This window comes from Coptis chinensis, chromosome 9, assembly GCF_015680905.1.
Source record: "Coptis chinensis isolate HL-2020 chromosome 9, ASM1568090v1, whole genome shotgun sequence".
NCBI lineage: Eukaryota > Viridiplantae > Streptophyta > Magnoliopsida > Ranunculales > Ranunculaceae > Coptis > Coptis chinensis.
Window position 1 is genome coordinate 50,899,057 of NC_141464.1, and position 15,171 is coordinate 50,914,227.

General features: G+C 43.3%; 2 protein-coding genes and 1 pseudogene across 2 annotated transcripts; all 3 read left to right on the forward strand.

The window, feature by feature from the left end:
- The first annotated feature begins 242 nt into the window (after nucleotides 1–242).
- Nucleotides 243–3,382, forward strand: LOC147476536 (uncharacterized). The gene is given in 3 exon segments (XM_086584848.1): nucleotides 243–2,320; nucleotides 2,322–2,743; nucleotides 2,875–3,382. Coding segments are annotated over 3 exon segments (2,340 nt in total). The 5' UTR covers nucleotides 243–767; the 3' UTR covers nucleotides 3,240–3,382.
- Nucleotides 3,383–3,889: 507 nt separating this feature from the next.
- LOC147476537 (MDIS1-interacting receptor like kinase 2 pseudogene) lies at nucleotides 3,890–5,686 on the forward strand (annotated as a pseudogene).
- Nucleotides 5,687–9,376: 3,690 nt separating this feature from the next.
- Nucleotides 9,377–9,937, forward strand: LOC147476538 (uncharacterized). Its single transcript, XM_086585758.1, has one exon. It carries the CDS (start codon nucleotides 9,377–9,379, stop codon nucleotides 9,935–9,937), a length of 561 nt encoding a protein of 186 aa, XP_086441884.1.
- Nucleotides 9,938–15,171: the final 5,234 nt, after the last annotated feature.

A 15,171-nucleotide genomic window follows, 5' to 3' on the forward strand; every position in this document is an offset into this window, starting at 1 on the left:
TCTTCCGATAATTGCAACTTGCAAGTCTTGAAGTGTCTGACGCTGCAAAGGACTAGACTTGATGGACCTGCCGTATTCAACAGAAATGAACTTCCGCTACTACCATACAAAAAGCATAGTCTAGCTAGTGGTGGTTTATTTCTTCCGCACAAACTGAGCTACAAGTCTTACGATCAGCAACAAAGTTCTTTGATGTACCTGACCCACACACTGAATAATGCCACAATCAGTGATGTTCCAGCACTATATATAAAGCATGAACTTCACGTCTATCACGTAGCCAAGACAGTGAAACTCACAACCCCATCATCCAAGTTCATGGCTTCGTATCACATGAAACTGCTGGTCTCTTTTCTTGTCTTATTAGTTTTACTGTTGTTTTCTTCTTTCAATGTAAACTCTTCTTCTACTAGTCCCAGTGAAGAAGCCCATGCACTTCTCAATTGGAAAGATAGCCTTCATGGTCAGGCCACTTCTGCACTATCTTCATGGGTACTCCCTCCTAGTCATGTCAATTCTTCTCATCACTGCCGCGACTGGTTCGGCATTTCTTGCAAGGCGGGAAAGGTTGTGGACATTAACCTATCAAACACAAGTTTGGCAGGTAGCTTCAAAGCTTCCCCTTCTCAAGCCTTCCAAATCTTAATGGTTTGAACCTCAGTTTCAATTCACTGTATGGAGCCATTCCAGTCCAAATTACTGAACTTTCCAAACTCAATTACATCGACTTTTACAACAATAATTTCTCTGGAGAAATACCATCCGAAATGGGCCAATTAACAAGTCTCCAAAGGCTTGATTTCGCGCAAAACCATCTTTTTGGCTCCATTCCTTCTAGTTTGTGTGATTTGAGAAACTTAAACTATCTATCCCTCTTTTCAAATCAATTTTCAAGTTCAATTCCGCTAGAAATAGGAAACTTGAAATCTCTTGTGGAACTAGATCTTAGTACAAATCATCTTAGCGGTTCAATCCCTTCTTCATTCGGTAGCTTACAAAACTTAACCATATTGTACCTCTATAAGAACGAACTTTCTGGCTCCATTCCTTCAGAAATTGGAAACTTGAAATCTCTTGTGGAATTAGAATTTTGTACAAATCATCTCAGCGGTTCAATCCCTTCTTCATTCGGTGGACAACTTCAAATTTTCACTGCAAGTTCCAATAATCTAATTGGTCCCATCCCCAACTTGAAAAATTATCTAAGATTGTTTCGACTTCGACTAGATGGAAACCAACTCACGGGAGACATATCAAATTCATTTGGCATACATCCAAGTCTTGATTTCATTGATTTGAGTAACAACAACTTGTACGGCAATCTTTCAAGTAATTGGAGCAAATGCAAAAATTTAACAAGTTTTAAAATAACTAACAACAAACTCACTGGTACCATACCTCGTGAGTTTGGAAGCTTGACTCATCTAGGAATGTTTGATCTCTCATCAAACCATCTCACAGGAGAGATTCCAAAAGAAATAGGGAACTTGGCTTCGTTAGTGAACCTCAACTTGAGTGATAACCATCTATATGGCAATTTGCCTTCCGAGATTGGAAGCCTAAGTCGTCTAGAGAAACTAGATTTGTCCACCAACAATCTGAGTGGACCAATACCAAAAAAGATTGGCGATTGCTCCAGCTTGTATCATATGAAGTTGCGTAAAAATAAATTCAATGGAAGCATACCATCTGAATTAGGCAATCTGGCTCACATTCAAGAGTTGCTCGACCTGAGCCAGAATACGTTTTCTGGTTCTATTCCACCTTCCTTTGCTCAAATGCTTAACTTGGAGAACTTGAATTTGTCGCACAATATGTTCTCTGGTTCCATTCCAAATTCATTGGCAAGAATGCTAAGTTTGACTTCTATTGATATATCCTACAATGCATTAGAAGGTCCGGTTCCTGATTCCAAAGCTTTCCGCGAGGCTTCAGCCGAAGCATTTGTTAACAACAAAGGCTTGTGCGGTCACGCAAAAGCTTTGTCACCTTGCAGATCTTCTGAAATAAGCAAAGGTGTAAAAGGAAGAGTTAAACTAATCAAGATCATCATTCCTTGTCTTGTGGGATCGTTATCTCTTTTGATTGTAATCGTTGGAATTTGTTCCGTGTTTTATAAGAAAAAAAGTGTTGAAGAGGAAGTGACAAGAGCAACATGTAACAATTTATTTAGTATTTGGAATTACAATGGGAGAATAGTATATGAAGACATTATTGAAGCAACAGAGGGGTTTAACGAGAAGTACTGCATTGGGGTAGGAGGATATGGAAGCGTCTACAAAGCCGTTTTGTCAACTGGACAAGTAGTGGTCAGAAGAAAATTCACCGCGGGATGATGAAGTGGTCAATTTAAGATCATTTCAAACTGAGGTACATGCATTAACAGAACTGAGACATCGAAGCATTGTGAAACTTTACGGATTTTGTTCACATGTTCGACACTCTTTTTTGGTATATGAGTATCTGGAAAGGGGGAGCTTAGCCCAACTTTTGAGCAATGTAAAGGAAGCAATTGGTTTAGATTGGAAGAAGAGGATAGACATCATCAAAAGTGTAGCTAATGCCTTGTCTTACATGCATGGTCGCACACCACCATTGATTCATCGAGACATTTCGAGCAAGAATGTTTTGTTGAATTCAGAATATGATGCTTGTGTTGCTGATTTTGGTATTGCTCGAGATTTAATGCCCGATTCTTCCAATTGGACGGCACCAGCCGGAACGTATGGTTATTTGGCCCCAGGTAAATCTTTCCTTCTCTTTTGTTCACTATTTACATTCGATTCGTAGGTGAATTTATGGTTTTCTATCTAACATGCGATTTAGTTTCTTTTAAAATATCTGACCACATTTAAATAAATTTTTTTCATGTAGAGTTGGCTTTCACAATGAGGTTGACTGCAAAATGTGATGTGTATAGCTTTGGAGTGTTAGCATTTGAAGTGATAATGGGAAATCATCCTGGTGAATTTTTATCATCTCTTGCTACATCATCTTCTACAAGTGGATCAAATATTTTGTTGATGGATATATTGGACAAACGTCTTCAACCTCCTACTACGGAGCTCGTCAAGGAAGTATTAGTAAGCGCAAAAGTGGCCATTACATGCGTAAATGTTAGTCCTGAATCTCGACCCACAATGGACTGTGTTGCTCATAAACTAGAAAATTTGAAGCTATCTCTTGTGGAGTCGCTCCACATGATAACTGTTGGACAATTGCTTTGTGAAGAAGTCTGAAACTATTTGAAGTACTTACTACAATTATATTTCTTGTTACTGCTCAAAGTGGGGATTGTCTTTGGTTCAATAGTCATGTTTGTTTAGTTTTTGAATTGTCTACTATTACACTAATACTATCTTTCTGTGATGAAATAATAAAATCCCATGTGTTCTTCGTTTAAGGGAAGATTTTTGGAACCAGGATATTCGTATTGCTGCATTCTTTGTATTTTTGGGCGACAAGGGTGTGTTGCGCACTAGTCCCAGTGTTCTAGATTTCAATCTTCAAATACAAAACTTGCCACAACATGGTGAAATTGGCCTGTACAAAAATAGATGATTATAGTAAAAGATATTGGAGTCTCTTGCTTGCTCATGTTTGAAGAACATTTTAGTAATTACATGGTGGTTTCCTATGGAAATTATTTATTATCATGTGAATCAAAGCACCATGTGTAAGTGTGTAAAATTCCTTTATCCATTACCTGACCAAAATGGTTTGATTGATAGTATTAATTGTACTTCTTATGTGCAGCTGTCTACATATCTAGTTCTTTCATCGAATGACCTAGAATCAAGTCAAATGTAGTTATATAGAGATTTAACTTGTAGAAGTTTCCATGGTGGTAATGACCTTTGATTCCCCGTTGGTAGCCTATTAAATGACGATGACGACATTAAGTGCTTCGTTGATGAGGTGATCAACCTTTGGTGTTCCATGTATAACTCATGCCTTTTGGGTTGCCTGGTTGCTACGATCCAATAGGTTTGCATATATTAATTAATCAATGACAATGACACGTGTCAAGAATATATTGGTGATAAATATATGCACCTTATACCAAGTACATTGTTTCTTTCTTTTTCACTTTAACATTTGCTATGTGTAATGCTACACTGCTACCACAAAAGTTGACCACTATACGACTTTTTCAACTCCATTGATTGCATAAAATAGGATCACTTGATTATCTATATAATCTTCTTCTAAGGTATTTAATGTCCAATTGTTAAATTTAAATAAAAGGCAAAGTTAATGCAGTAGTTTACTAAAATGGATCTTAATTGGGCAGCTAAACGAAGACATGTTCATATCTTGGCATAAATTAATAACTAAGTCTAAGATACATAGAAACCCGTTGCACCTCTTATGTGAAGCTTAGTATAAATCAGATCTTATGTTCATATTAAGGTGCAAAAGCTTTGTCACCTTGTAGATCTTCTGAAATAAGCAAAGGTGTAAAGAGATGAGTTAAACTAATCAAGATCACCATTCTTTGTCTTGTGGGATTGTTCTCTCTTTTGATTGTAATCGTTGGAACTTGTTCCATGTTTTATAAGAAAAAAAAGAGTTGAAGAGGAAGTGACAAGAGCAACATGTAACAATTTATTTTGTATTTGGAATTATAATGGGAGTATAGTATATGAAGACGTTATTGAAGCAACGGATGGGTTTAACGGGAAGTACTGGATTGGAGTGGGAGGGGATATGGAAGCGTCTACAAAGCGGTTTTGTCAACTGGACAAGTAGTTGCTGTAAAGAAAATTAACTCAGCACAGGATGGTGAAGTGGTCAATTTAAGATCATTTCAAACTGAGGTACACGCATTAACAGAATTGAGACATCGAAGCATTGTGAAACTTTATGGATTTTGTTCACATGTTCAACACTCTTTTTTTGGTATATGAGTATTTGGAAAGGGGGAGCTTAGCCCAACTTTTGAGCAATGTAGAAGAAGCAACTAGTTTGGATTGGAAGAAGAGGGTAGACATCATGAAAAGTGTAGCTAATGCTTTGTCTTACATCCATGGTTGCACACTGCCATTGATTCATCGAGACATTTCGAGCAAGAATGTTTTGTTGAATTCAGAATATGATGCTTGTGTTGCTGATTTTGGTATTGCTCGAGATTTAATACCCGATTCTTCCAATTGGACTGCACCAGCTGGAACGTATGGTTATTTGGCCCCAGGTAAATCTTTCTTTTTCTCTTGTTCACTATTTACATTCAATTTGTAGGTGAATTTATGGTTTTCTAACATGCGATTTAGTCTTTTTAAAAATATCTTACCTCATTTAAATAAATTTTTTTCATGTAGAGTTGGCTTCCACAATGAGGTTGACTGCAAAATGTGATGTGTATAACTTTGGAGTGTCAGCACTTGAAGTGGCAATGGGAAATCATCAAGGTGAATTTTTATCATCTCTTGCTACATCATCTTCTACAAGTGGATCAAATGCTTTGTTGATGGATATATTAGACAAACGTCTTCAACCTCCCACTACAGAGCTCGTTAAGGATGGATTGGTAAACGCAAAACTGGCATTTTCATGCGTAAATGTTAGTTCTGAATCTCGACCCACAATGGACTGTGTTTCTCGTAAACTAGAAAGTTTGAAGCTATCTCTTGTGGAGCCATTCCACATAATAACTCTTGGACAATTGCTTGGTGAAGAAGTCTGAAACTATTTGAAGTACTTACTACAATTATATTTCTTGTTACTGCTCAAAGTGGGGATTGTCTTTGGTTCAATAGTCATGTTTGTTTAGTTTTTGAATTGTCTACTATTACACTAATACTATCTTTCTGTGATGAAATAATAAAATCCCACGTGTTCTCCATTTAGGGAAGATTTTTGGAACCAGGATATTCGTATTGCTGCATTCTTTGTATTTTTGGGCGACAAGGGTTTGTTGTGTGCTAATCCCCGTGTTCTAGATTTCAATTTTCAAATGCAAAACTTGCCACAACATGGTGAAATCGGCCTGTACAAAAATAGATGATTATAGTAAAAGATATTGGAGTCTCTTGCTTGCTCATGTTTGAAGAACATTTTAGTAATTACATGGTGGTTTCCTATGGGAATTATTTATTATCATGTGAATCAAAGCACCATGCATAAATGCTTAAAATTTGTTTATCGTTTACCTTACCAAAATGGTTTGATTGATAGTATTGACTGTACTTCTTATGTGCAGTTGCCTACATATCTAGTTCTTTCATCGAACGTACTAGAATCAAGTCAAATGTAGTTATATAGAGATTGAACTCGTAGAAGTTTCCATGGTGGTAGAGAATTTAAAAGATGTATCTTCCTCTTGCCCTTGTTATACCACTTGTCCTTTGTAGCCCCTCCCTTGGATGACCTTTGCTGCCCCATTGGCAGCCTATTAAATGACATTAAGTGCTCCGTTGATGAGGTGATTGACCTTTGGTGCTCCATGTATAACTCATGCCTTTTGGGTTGCCTCATTGCTACGATCCAATAGGTTTGCATACGTTAATTAATCAACGACAATGACACGTGTCAAGAATATATTTGTGATAAATATATATGCCTTATACCATGTACATTGTTTCTTACTTTTTCACTTTAACATTTGCCAGTGCTACACTGCTACCACAAAAGTTGACCACTATACAACTTTTTTCAACTCCATTGATTGCATAAAATAGGATCACTTGATTGTCTATCTGATCTTCTTCTAAAGTATTTAATGTCCAATTGTTAACTTTAAATAAAAGAAAAAGTTTATGTAGTAGTTTACTAAAATGGATCTTAATTGGGCAACTAGGCGAAGACATGTTCATATCTTGGCATAAATTAATAACAAAGTCTAAGAAACATAGAAACCTGTTGCACCTCTTATGTGAAGCTTAGTATAAATCAGAATCCCGGTCTTACTATGCATATTGTCACTTAATTCATCTTGTATATCGTGTGTGTGTGTTTTTTTGGGGTGGTAAACGGAACCTACTCCATATATTTTGTATTGTAGGTACTTAACATCCCCATAATAAAATAAAATATTGATTTTTTATATATCTCAACTATAATAGCAATCACTCCATTAAAGATTAAATGGTTGATATAGTCTAGAAAACAAAACAACAACACCACCTATATATACCTTTTGGGTATTGTACATTGTTACTACGACATTTTTTTTTTTTTTTTTTTTTTGCACACAAGTATGGTATATTATATAGAATAGAAGAATGTTACAGAGTGTAGGGAGGATCCCTTTACAACATTAGAACCTTCAGGTGAACCTAAACTAAGTTCTATGAGGACATTCTATAACTCTTACAAACTCAGGCCTACTACTACTCCATAGCGACACATCTTTGGGCAAGGGTGATCCTTTTTTCGCTATTGCAGCTATATCAAAATTTTCTTCTAGGAATACATGTGTAATCCTAACCTCCTGAAGCCTGTTGGTTGCCCTGACCCATCTTTGCCTCAGTTGCCAAGGTACCTTATTGTATAGACCCGATTATAAAAAGGATGCCAGGTTAGCGGACGTCATATGGGAGTCAGAGTAAAATGATAGAGTAGGAGCACAGGAAGCGAGCCAGGGAAAGGACCAGGTTAGCGGGACACCAAGTGGGACGCATCTGAGTAATATAAATTGGGAAGTATGCGATCCTAGCCGGAAAACCCTAGAGGGCGGACGTGCCAAATGTACGGCAGGAAGGGGATCGGTCGGATGGGAGGACAGCTGGATGGCCAGGAAGTGAGAAGAAACGAGTATAAAAGGAAAGAGATGGGAAGGGAAAAAGGGGGAGAGGCTGGATAGTAAGAAAAAGAGGAGTGTTGAGAGTTCATTATTGAAGGGCGATTGAACAATGAGTTTTGAGGTCAATACATTTGGCGCCGTCTGTGGGGACAGAACAAAGGCAAGGTAGAGATGGCACCGAAGAAACAAGTAGGCAGACCAAAGAGAGTGGCAGTGCAGGAACCGACACCAGAGGCGGTGATTGATGAAGAAGGAGGCAGGAGAGAGGATCTGGAGACAGAAGAGACACGGCTTATAAGGGAAGAGATCGGGCGGCTAAGAGAGGAGAATGATGGGTTGAGAAGAGAAAAGGAAAGAGAAGAGGAAGATAGGGGCGGGGAGGCAGACGATAGCTCTGAGGAGGAAGAAGAGGAGCCGAACCTCATGGAGAATCAAGTGGCCGGCTTGACAATCGAACAGGTGCAAGAGATGATAGACAAAGGCAGAGAAGCGAACCAGTAGAAGGGGAAAAGTCGCGGAGGAGCGGCCAGCCAAGTGGTGGCGGGGCTGAATCGCAACCCTTTGGCAGACGGCATTTGGGCTTCGGAGGTCCCAAAGTGCTTTAGTCAGCCTTGATTCGAGAGGTACGATGGGAAAAGGGACCCAGCGGACCATATCCATCACTTCAGGCAACAGATGCTGCTATGGCAGGAGCCGCGATATGATGGATTGCGATGCATGATGTTCCCGGACAGTTTGAAAGGCGGGGCGTCGGATTGGTACTACCGGTTGCCGGCGGGGAGCATAAGAAATTTCCAAGAGTTGGAACAGGCCTTTGTAGATCATTTCATACACCAGAAGAAGCGTTCGGTAGATATCGCGGCTTTATTCAACGTGAGATAGAGGTCGGCCGAGACAGTAAGAGAATATCTATGTTGGTTCAAGGCCGAGACATTGAAGGTCGAGAATTTGGATGAAAGGACCGTAGTTATCGCATTTGAGCGAGGGTTGCGTCCAGGGATGGGATTGCACCAGTCGGTCACAAAGAATGAGATTGCAACATTGCACGAACTATATCCGCGGGTAGAGAAATACATCAGGTATGAGGACACTTTACCGAAGAGATCAGGGAAAGTTGTTTTGTCTTTGGAGAAAGATAGGGAGCAGCGCAAGGAAGGGGCCTTGAGAAGGGAAAGCGGGGGGTACTGCGATTACCCCTCGAGGGTTGAAAGAGTACGGGAAGGGATTCGACGGGAGAATAGAGAAAGGAAGCCATACCGGGAGACAGAGGTGACGCCATTGAATAGACCGTTGCGAGAAATATTGCCTTTGATTAAAAACTTGTGGGGGTATGAAGGACCGCAAAATACACCTATAGAGCTGCCGGATAAGCCTTTCTGCGCATATCACCAGATGCGGAACCATGAGACTGATGACTGTTACGCTTTGAAGTGGATGGTTTAGAGATTGGTGGAGAAGGGCCAGATGAAGGAGTTTGTGAGGGAGGCACATAATGATGAGTGATTGCCGTGACAAGATCAGTTATTGGGGACTATACATGTGATCTTCAGTGGAGAGGTACTAAGTCATAATGCACGCAGAGACAGGGTAAGACGGACCGCGAGCATCCAACAGATCAATGACAGGACTGATATGACACGACCAAAAGGGGGGTCAGCCGAAGACAAAGACACGATCACCTTCAGCAAGGCAGATTTAGGGGCAGTGGACTCCCCCCATGAGGACGCGTTGGTTATCACGGTGGCAATGGGCAATTACCTAGTGAAGAGAGTGTTAGTGGATTGTGGCAGTACGGTGGATCTGTTGTTCAAAGGAGCTTTGAAAGAAATGGGAACGGATCTGAGGCAACTGAGGCCTCCGCGTACTAATTTATACGGGTTCAATGGAAGTATGACGGAACCTTTGGAGGAGCTCTTGTTGCCGGTAACAATGGGACCGGTGACAGTATTCGCACGGTTCATGGTGGTAGATTCTGCTTCGCAATACAACGCTATATTGGGGAGGAGATGGATTCATGAGATGAAGGTTGTCCCATCTACGTACTATCAAGTGATACGGTTCCCTACTCCAACGGGCACGTATGAAGTCCGCGGTGATCAGGTGACGACCAAGAACAGTCATAGGGGAACTGTGAAACGATTGGTACACGGAACAGAAGAGGAAAGTTCCCACCCAAGGAAAAGGCAAGCATAGCAATTACAGAGTGACTCCACAGAGAGTAAGTTGGAACCTGCGGAGGGTACAAAGACGCTGGACGAAATTAAAGTGGTGAATATAGGGGATGGGGAGGAAGAAAGGTTCACGTCAGTAGGGTCCAATCTGCCGGATGACTGGAAGAGTAAGTTAATACAGTTTTTGTCGGAGAATAGGGATGTGTTTGCTTAGACAATTGAGGACGTTATGGGATTAGACCTAGAGTTTGCATGCCATAGGTTGCACATGAGATAAGATGCCAAGCCGGTGAGGCAGAGGATGCGGAGCATAAGACCGAAGTATGCAGATGACATCCGCGAGGAGGTATTGCAGTTGAAGGGAGCTGGCATAATACGGGAGACGGAGTTCACCGAGTGGCTGTCCAATATAGTCGCGGTACCTAAAAAGAATGGCAAGGTACGTATGTGCGTCGATTTCACGGATGTGAATAGAGAGTGCCCAAAAGACAGTTACCCCATGCCACGGGTAGATGAGTTGGTGGACAAGACTGCGGGATATAAGGTGTTCTCATTCATGGACGCGTCTATGGGGTACAACCAGGTTGCGATGTATGGGCCAGATCAGGAGAAAATAACATTTGTGGTAGAAGGCGGCACGTATTGCTATACAAGGATGCCGTTCGGGTTGAAGAATATAGGAGCCACGTTCCAGAGATTAGGGGAGAAGATGTTTGAGAGCAAGATTCGAAAAGGGATTGAGATATACATAGATGATATGGTGGAGAAAAGCATGTCGGAGGAGGAGCAAACAAGAGACATTCAGCATACTACGGAAGTATAATTTGAAGCTGAATCCAGAGAAGTGTACTTTTGGAGTGACCACGGGCAAGTTTTTGGGCTACATCGTGACTCATCTAGGAATAGAGGCCAACCCTGAGCAGATAAGAGCCTTGATAGAAATGTCATCCCCACAGAATGTAAAGGAGGTGCAGCGGCTGGCAGGAAGGGTGGCGGCGTTGAATAGGTTCATTTCCAAATCATCCGACAAATGCAGGCCGCTGTACCGACTGTTGAGGAGTACCCCGGATTTCTTATGGACCGCGGAGTGTGAAGAGGCATTTTAGGAGTTGAAGGGGTACTTGGGCAAGACACCTTTATTATCCCGGCCAGAAGAGGGGGAGAAGTTGTACCTGTATTTGGGGGCCTCCGAGTACGCGGTAAGCTAGGTATTGGTCCGCCTCATGGACAGGGTGGAGAAACCGGTGTATTTTCAAAGTAAAACATTGCTGGACGTAGAGACGCAGTATAGGAGGATTGAGAAGTGTGGCACTAATTTTCTCGGCACTGAAGCTGAAGCCTTACTTCGAATCTCACTCCGTCGTAGTGGTCACGAACCTACCCCTCAAACAGGCATTAAGGACCGAGAGTTCTGGGAGAATGTTGAAATGGGCAGTGATGCTTAGCGTATGAGATCTGATATCGAGGTAAGGACCCATGGAAAAGCAAGCGATGGCATAATAATTTCTCGCAGAGTTTCCCGCTAAGGATCCCAATTGGGGAGAAGAGATGGTTATAGAAGCAGAGAGAGATGTGGAGCCCAATGTGCTGGACCCTTGGGATAAGAGAAATGGATGGAGGGTGTTCGCGGATGGATCGGCCACTGATGAAAGCAGCGGCATAGGGGTGGTGTTGGTTACACCCGATAACCATAGACTAGAGCTAACTACAAAGTTGGGTTTCGCGGCATCCAGCAATGAAGTGGAGTATGAGGCAGTGATAGCGGGATTGAGGATGGCCGAGGATCTGGGGGTCAAAGAACTGATAGTATACTCAGATTCGAATCTCGTGGTTTGCCAAGTTAATGGTGGGTCGCAGCTCGATGTCCGAGAATGGCAAAGTATTTGAAGGTGGTGCGCGAGAGATCTAGTAAGTTCGAGAAGGTTCAATTTGTTCACCTGGGCCGCAGAGAGAATAGGCATGCAGACGCGCTGGCGTATGTGGCGGCCGCGATGCCGGGGTTAGAGGAAAGAACGATACGGGTAGGAAGACTGGACAAGCCTAGTACAGAAGAGGTGGTAGAGGTGTATCAGGTTACGGAGGAGGAAAAGTGTTGGATGGATCTCATTAGAGACTTCTTAAGGGGAAGGGAGGTGACAGATAAGAAAGAAAAGAGAAGATTGGAACAGACGTCCCGGAGGTACGTCCTAGTGGAAGGTGAATTATACCGAAAAAACTTCAACGGGCCCTTGTTAAAGTGTCTGGGGCCACGATCGGCGACAGAGGTGTTGGGAGAATTGCACGAAGGTGATTGTGGGAGCCATTCGGCGGGGAGGACCACCGTGGACCGGTTGTTGACGCAGGGGTACTTCTGGCCCCATATGAAAAAAGACGCGGTGGATTTCGCCTAGAAGTGCGACAAGTGTCAAAGGTTCTCACAAAGGATATTCGCACCCGCGGAACCCCTGCATAATGTGTCGAGCCCATGGCCATTTGCCATGTGGGCTATGAATATTGTGGGACTGCTACCCATGGCAAGCGGCAAGAGGAGATACATGCTGGCAGCCACAGACTACTTTACTAAATGGATTGAGGCCATCCCTTTGCAGCAAGTCAAGGAAGCGCAGGTGATTAAGTTTCTATGGGAGAACATCATATGTCTGTTTGGGCTGTCATATGCTATCATCGCAGATAATGGGACATAGTTCACTGGAGCTAAAGTGGCAGCATTTCTGTAGGCCTACAAAGTGAAGCAAGGATTCTCAGCCCCCTACAATCCAACAGGGAACGGACAGGCGGAATCTTCCAACAAAACGATAATGAATAATCTGAAAAGAAAATTGGAGGATAAGAAGGGCGCGTGGGCCGATGAGCTAAACCATGTGCTCTGGGCTTACTGAACCACTCTGCGGACGAGCACCAAGGAGACACCGTTTGCCTTGGCATACGGAGTGGAGGTCATGATTCCTTCGAAGATGATCGCGGCTATAATGAGAACTAAGGCTGTGGAGGATGGGTCGAATTGGCGTATATTGGCGGGGGACTTGAACCTGATAGAAGAGAAAAGGGACTCAGCTCGCATCCGACTGGAGGAACATCACAGAAGGTTATAGAGACAGTACAACAAAAAGGTCAAACCACGGCGTTTCGAGATAGGGGAGTTCGTTGGTGCTACGTCGGGTGACCCCAAGTACAAAAGACGAGAAGGATGGGAAGCTGGGCCCTAACTGGGAGGGGGTCGTACACCGTGGTAGAGTCGGGACGGTCAGGAACTTACAAATTGCAGACCATGAAGGGTAAACAGGTAGAGAAGCCATGGAATGTTAGACTGTTAAAAAAGTTTTACAATTGAATGTAAGAAAATCCCGAGCAATGTAAGGAGGTCCAAAATAGAGGACGACAGCTGTATGTAAATGTATAAAACCACAGCACTTTTGTGAATGGAATTGCGTTTGTCACTTGCAATGTTTTAGGGAAAAGTACAAACTGTGTACCAGTGGAGAGATGCATGTGGCAATAGAGTTCCCCAACAGGTGTAAGAGCATGAGCGAGATTAGAGATGATAGAGACACGTGGGGCAATAGAGTGCTCCTAACAGGTGTAAGAGCTTGATGGGTCGCGGAGTGGGATGAGCCATCCGCGAGTCAGGAATGCAGGAGACACAGGGGGTAGCAAATTGCTCCCAACATGGTGAGACGTGGAGTGGGATGAGCCCTCTGCGGAATAGAGATGTCAGAGACACGTGGGGCAATACAGTGTTCCCAACAGGTGTAAGAGCTTGATGAGGCACGGAGTGGGATGAGCCTTCCGCGGAATAGAGATGCCAGAGACACATGTGGCAATAGAGTGCTCCCAACAGGTGTAAGAGCCTGATGAGTCGTGGAGTGGGATGAGCCCTCCGCGGAATAGAGATGCCAGAGACACATGGGGCAATAGAGTGCTCCTAACAGGTGTAAGGGCCTGATGAGTCGCGGAGTGGGATGAGCCTTCCAGGGAATAGAGATGTCAGAGACACATGGGACAATAGAGTGCTCCCAACAGGTGTAAGAGCTTAATGAGTCGCGGAGTGGGATGAACCCTCCACGGAATAGAGATGTCAGAGACACATGAGGCTATAAAGTGCTCCCAACATGTGTAAGAGCCTGATGAGTCGCGGAGTGGGATGAGCCCTCTGCGGAATAGAGATGTCAGAGACATGTGGGGCAATATAGTGCTCCCCACAGGTGTAAGAACCTGATGAGGCGCGGAGTGGGATGAGCCCTCCGCGGAATAGAGATATTAGAGACACGGGAGCAAAGAGAGCGTCCCCGGCCTATTTCAGAGCATCGCAGGAGAAAAGGCAGCGGAGGGGTTGAGCCCTTCGCTGACGCTAGAGAGGAAGAGAGCTTGGAGAAGAATCTAAAAGGAAGCAGAGATCTAGATAAAGAGAAAAATGGTGGATCAAACTGATAAGGAGCCTCAAATGATATAGAGACAATAGTATAACATACAAAATACAAAATATCAAGGTAAAGGGGAAGTATGACCAATCACAAGACTGGGAAAGCAAAAATATCTTATTACAACACAAGGGACATCAAATCATTTTGTCAACAGATTCATTAACAGGCAACACATCGGAGGGAGGTTGATCATGGGCAGGAATGACTTCTTCGGAGATTTCTGCGGTAAGAGCTGCGGCAGCTTCCAAGGTGGTACATTCCTCCGACTCCAACTGCGCAGAAAGGACCTCTAGAGCTGGCAACACGTCCCCAGGGGCCTCAGAGGTGTCGATCGCTGGATTGGCAGGCTTTTCCGGGAGAAGGCAACCTTCTTGGATGAGCTTATCCATTGCTTCTTGGAGTTTCTTGGCCACCCTCTTGTCGGCCAGAAGCTTGAAGCGGTCGTGGAGAAATGTTCATGTCGGACAGGTTCTTTTGCGACTCCGCAGCACAGGCCTCCTGATGCTTCTGTTTGAGTGCCTCCAAGGCGTCCCGATGTTGTTGGGCCATGGATTCCAAGTTGAGCTGATGGTGCTGGAGAAGGGAATCTCGTTGCTGGCTTAGACGGTCATTGACTTGGTCCATGTACCTTTGATGAGATCTCTCCGCGATCTGGAGCTCGTCTTGAGCCTTGAGTTTGGCTAAGTTGGCAGTCGCTAACTCGGATTGAAGGCCCGTATAGGCCGCTCTCAAGCCCAAGGGGCCGTCTAGCTCCTTCTCCAAAGCAATCAACTTGTTTTTGGCGCTGAGCAGACCGCGGATCATAAAAGAGATATCCAAGCTGACCTGAGACCTA

Excerpts from the sequence above, each read along its gene's own strand:
- LOC147476538 (XM_086585758.1), top strand. The coding sequence starts at position 9,377 with ATGACACGACCAAAAGGGGGGTCAGCCGAAGACAAAGACACGATCACC.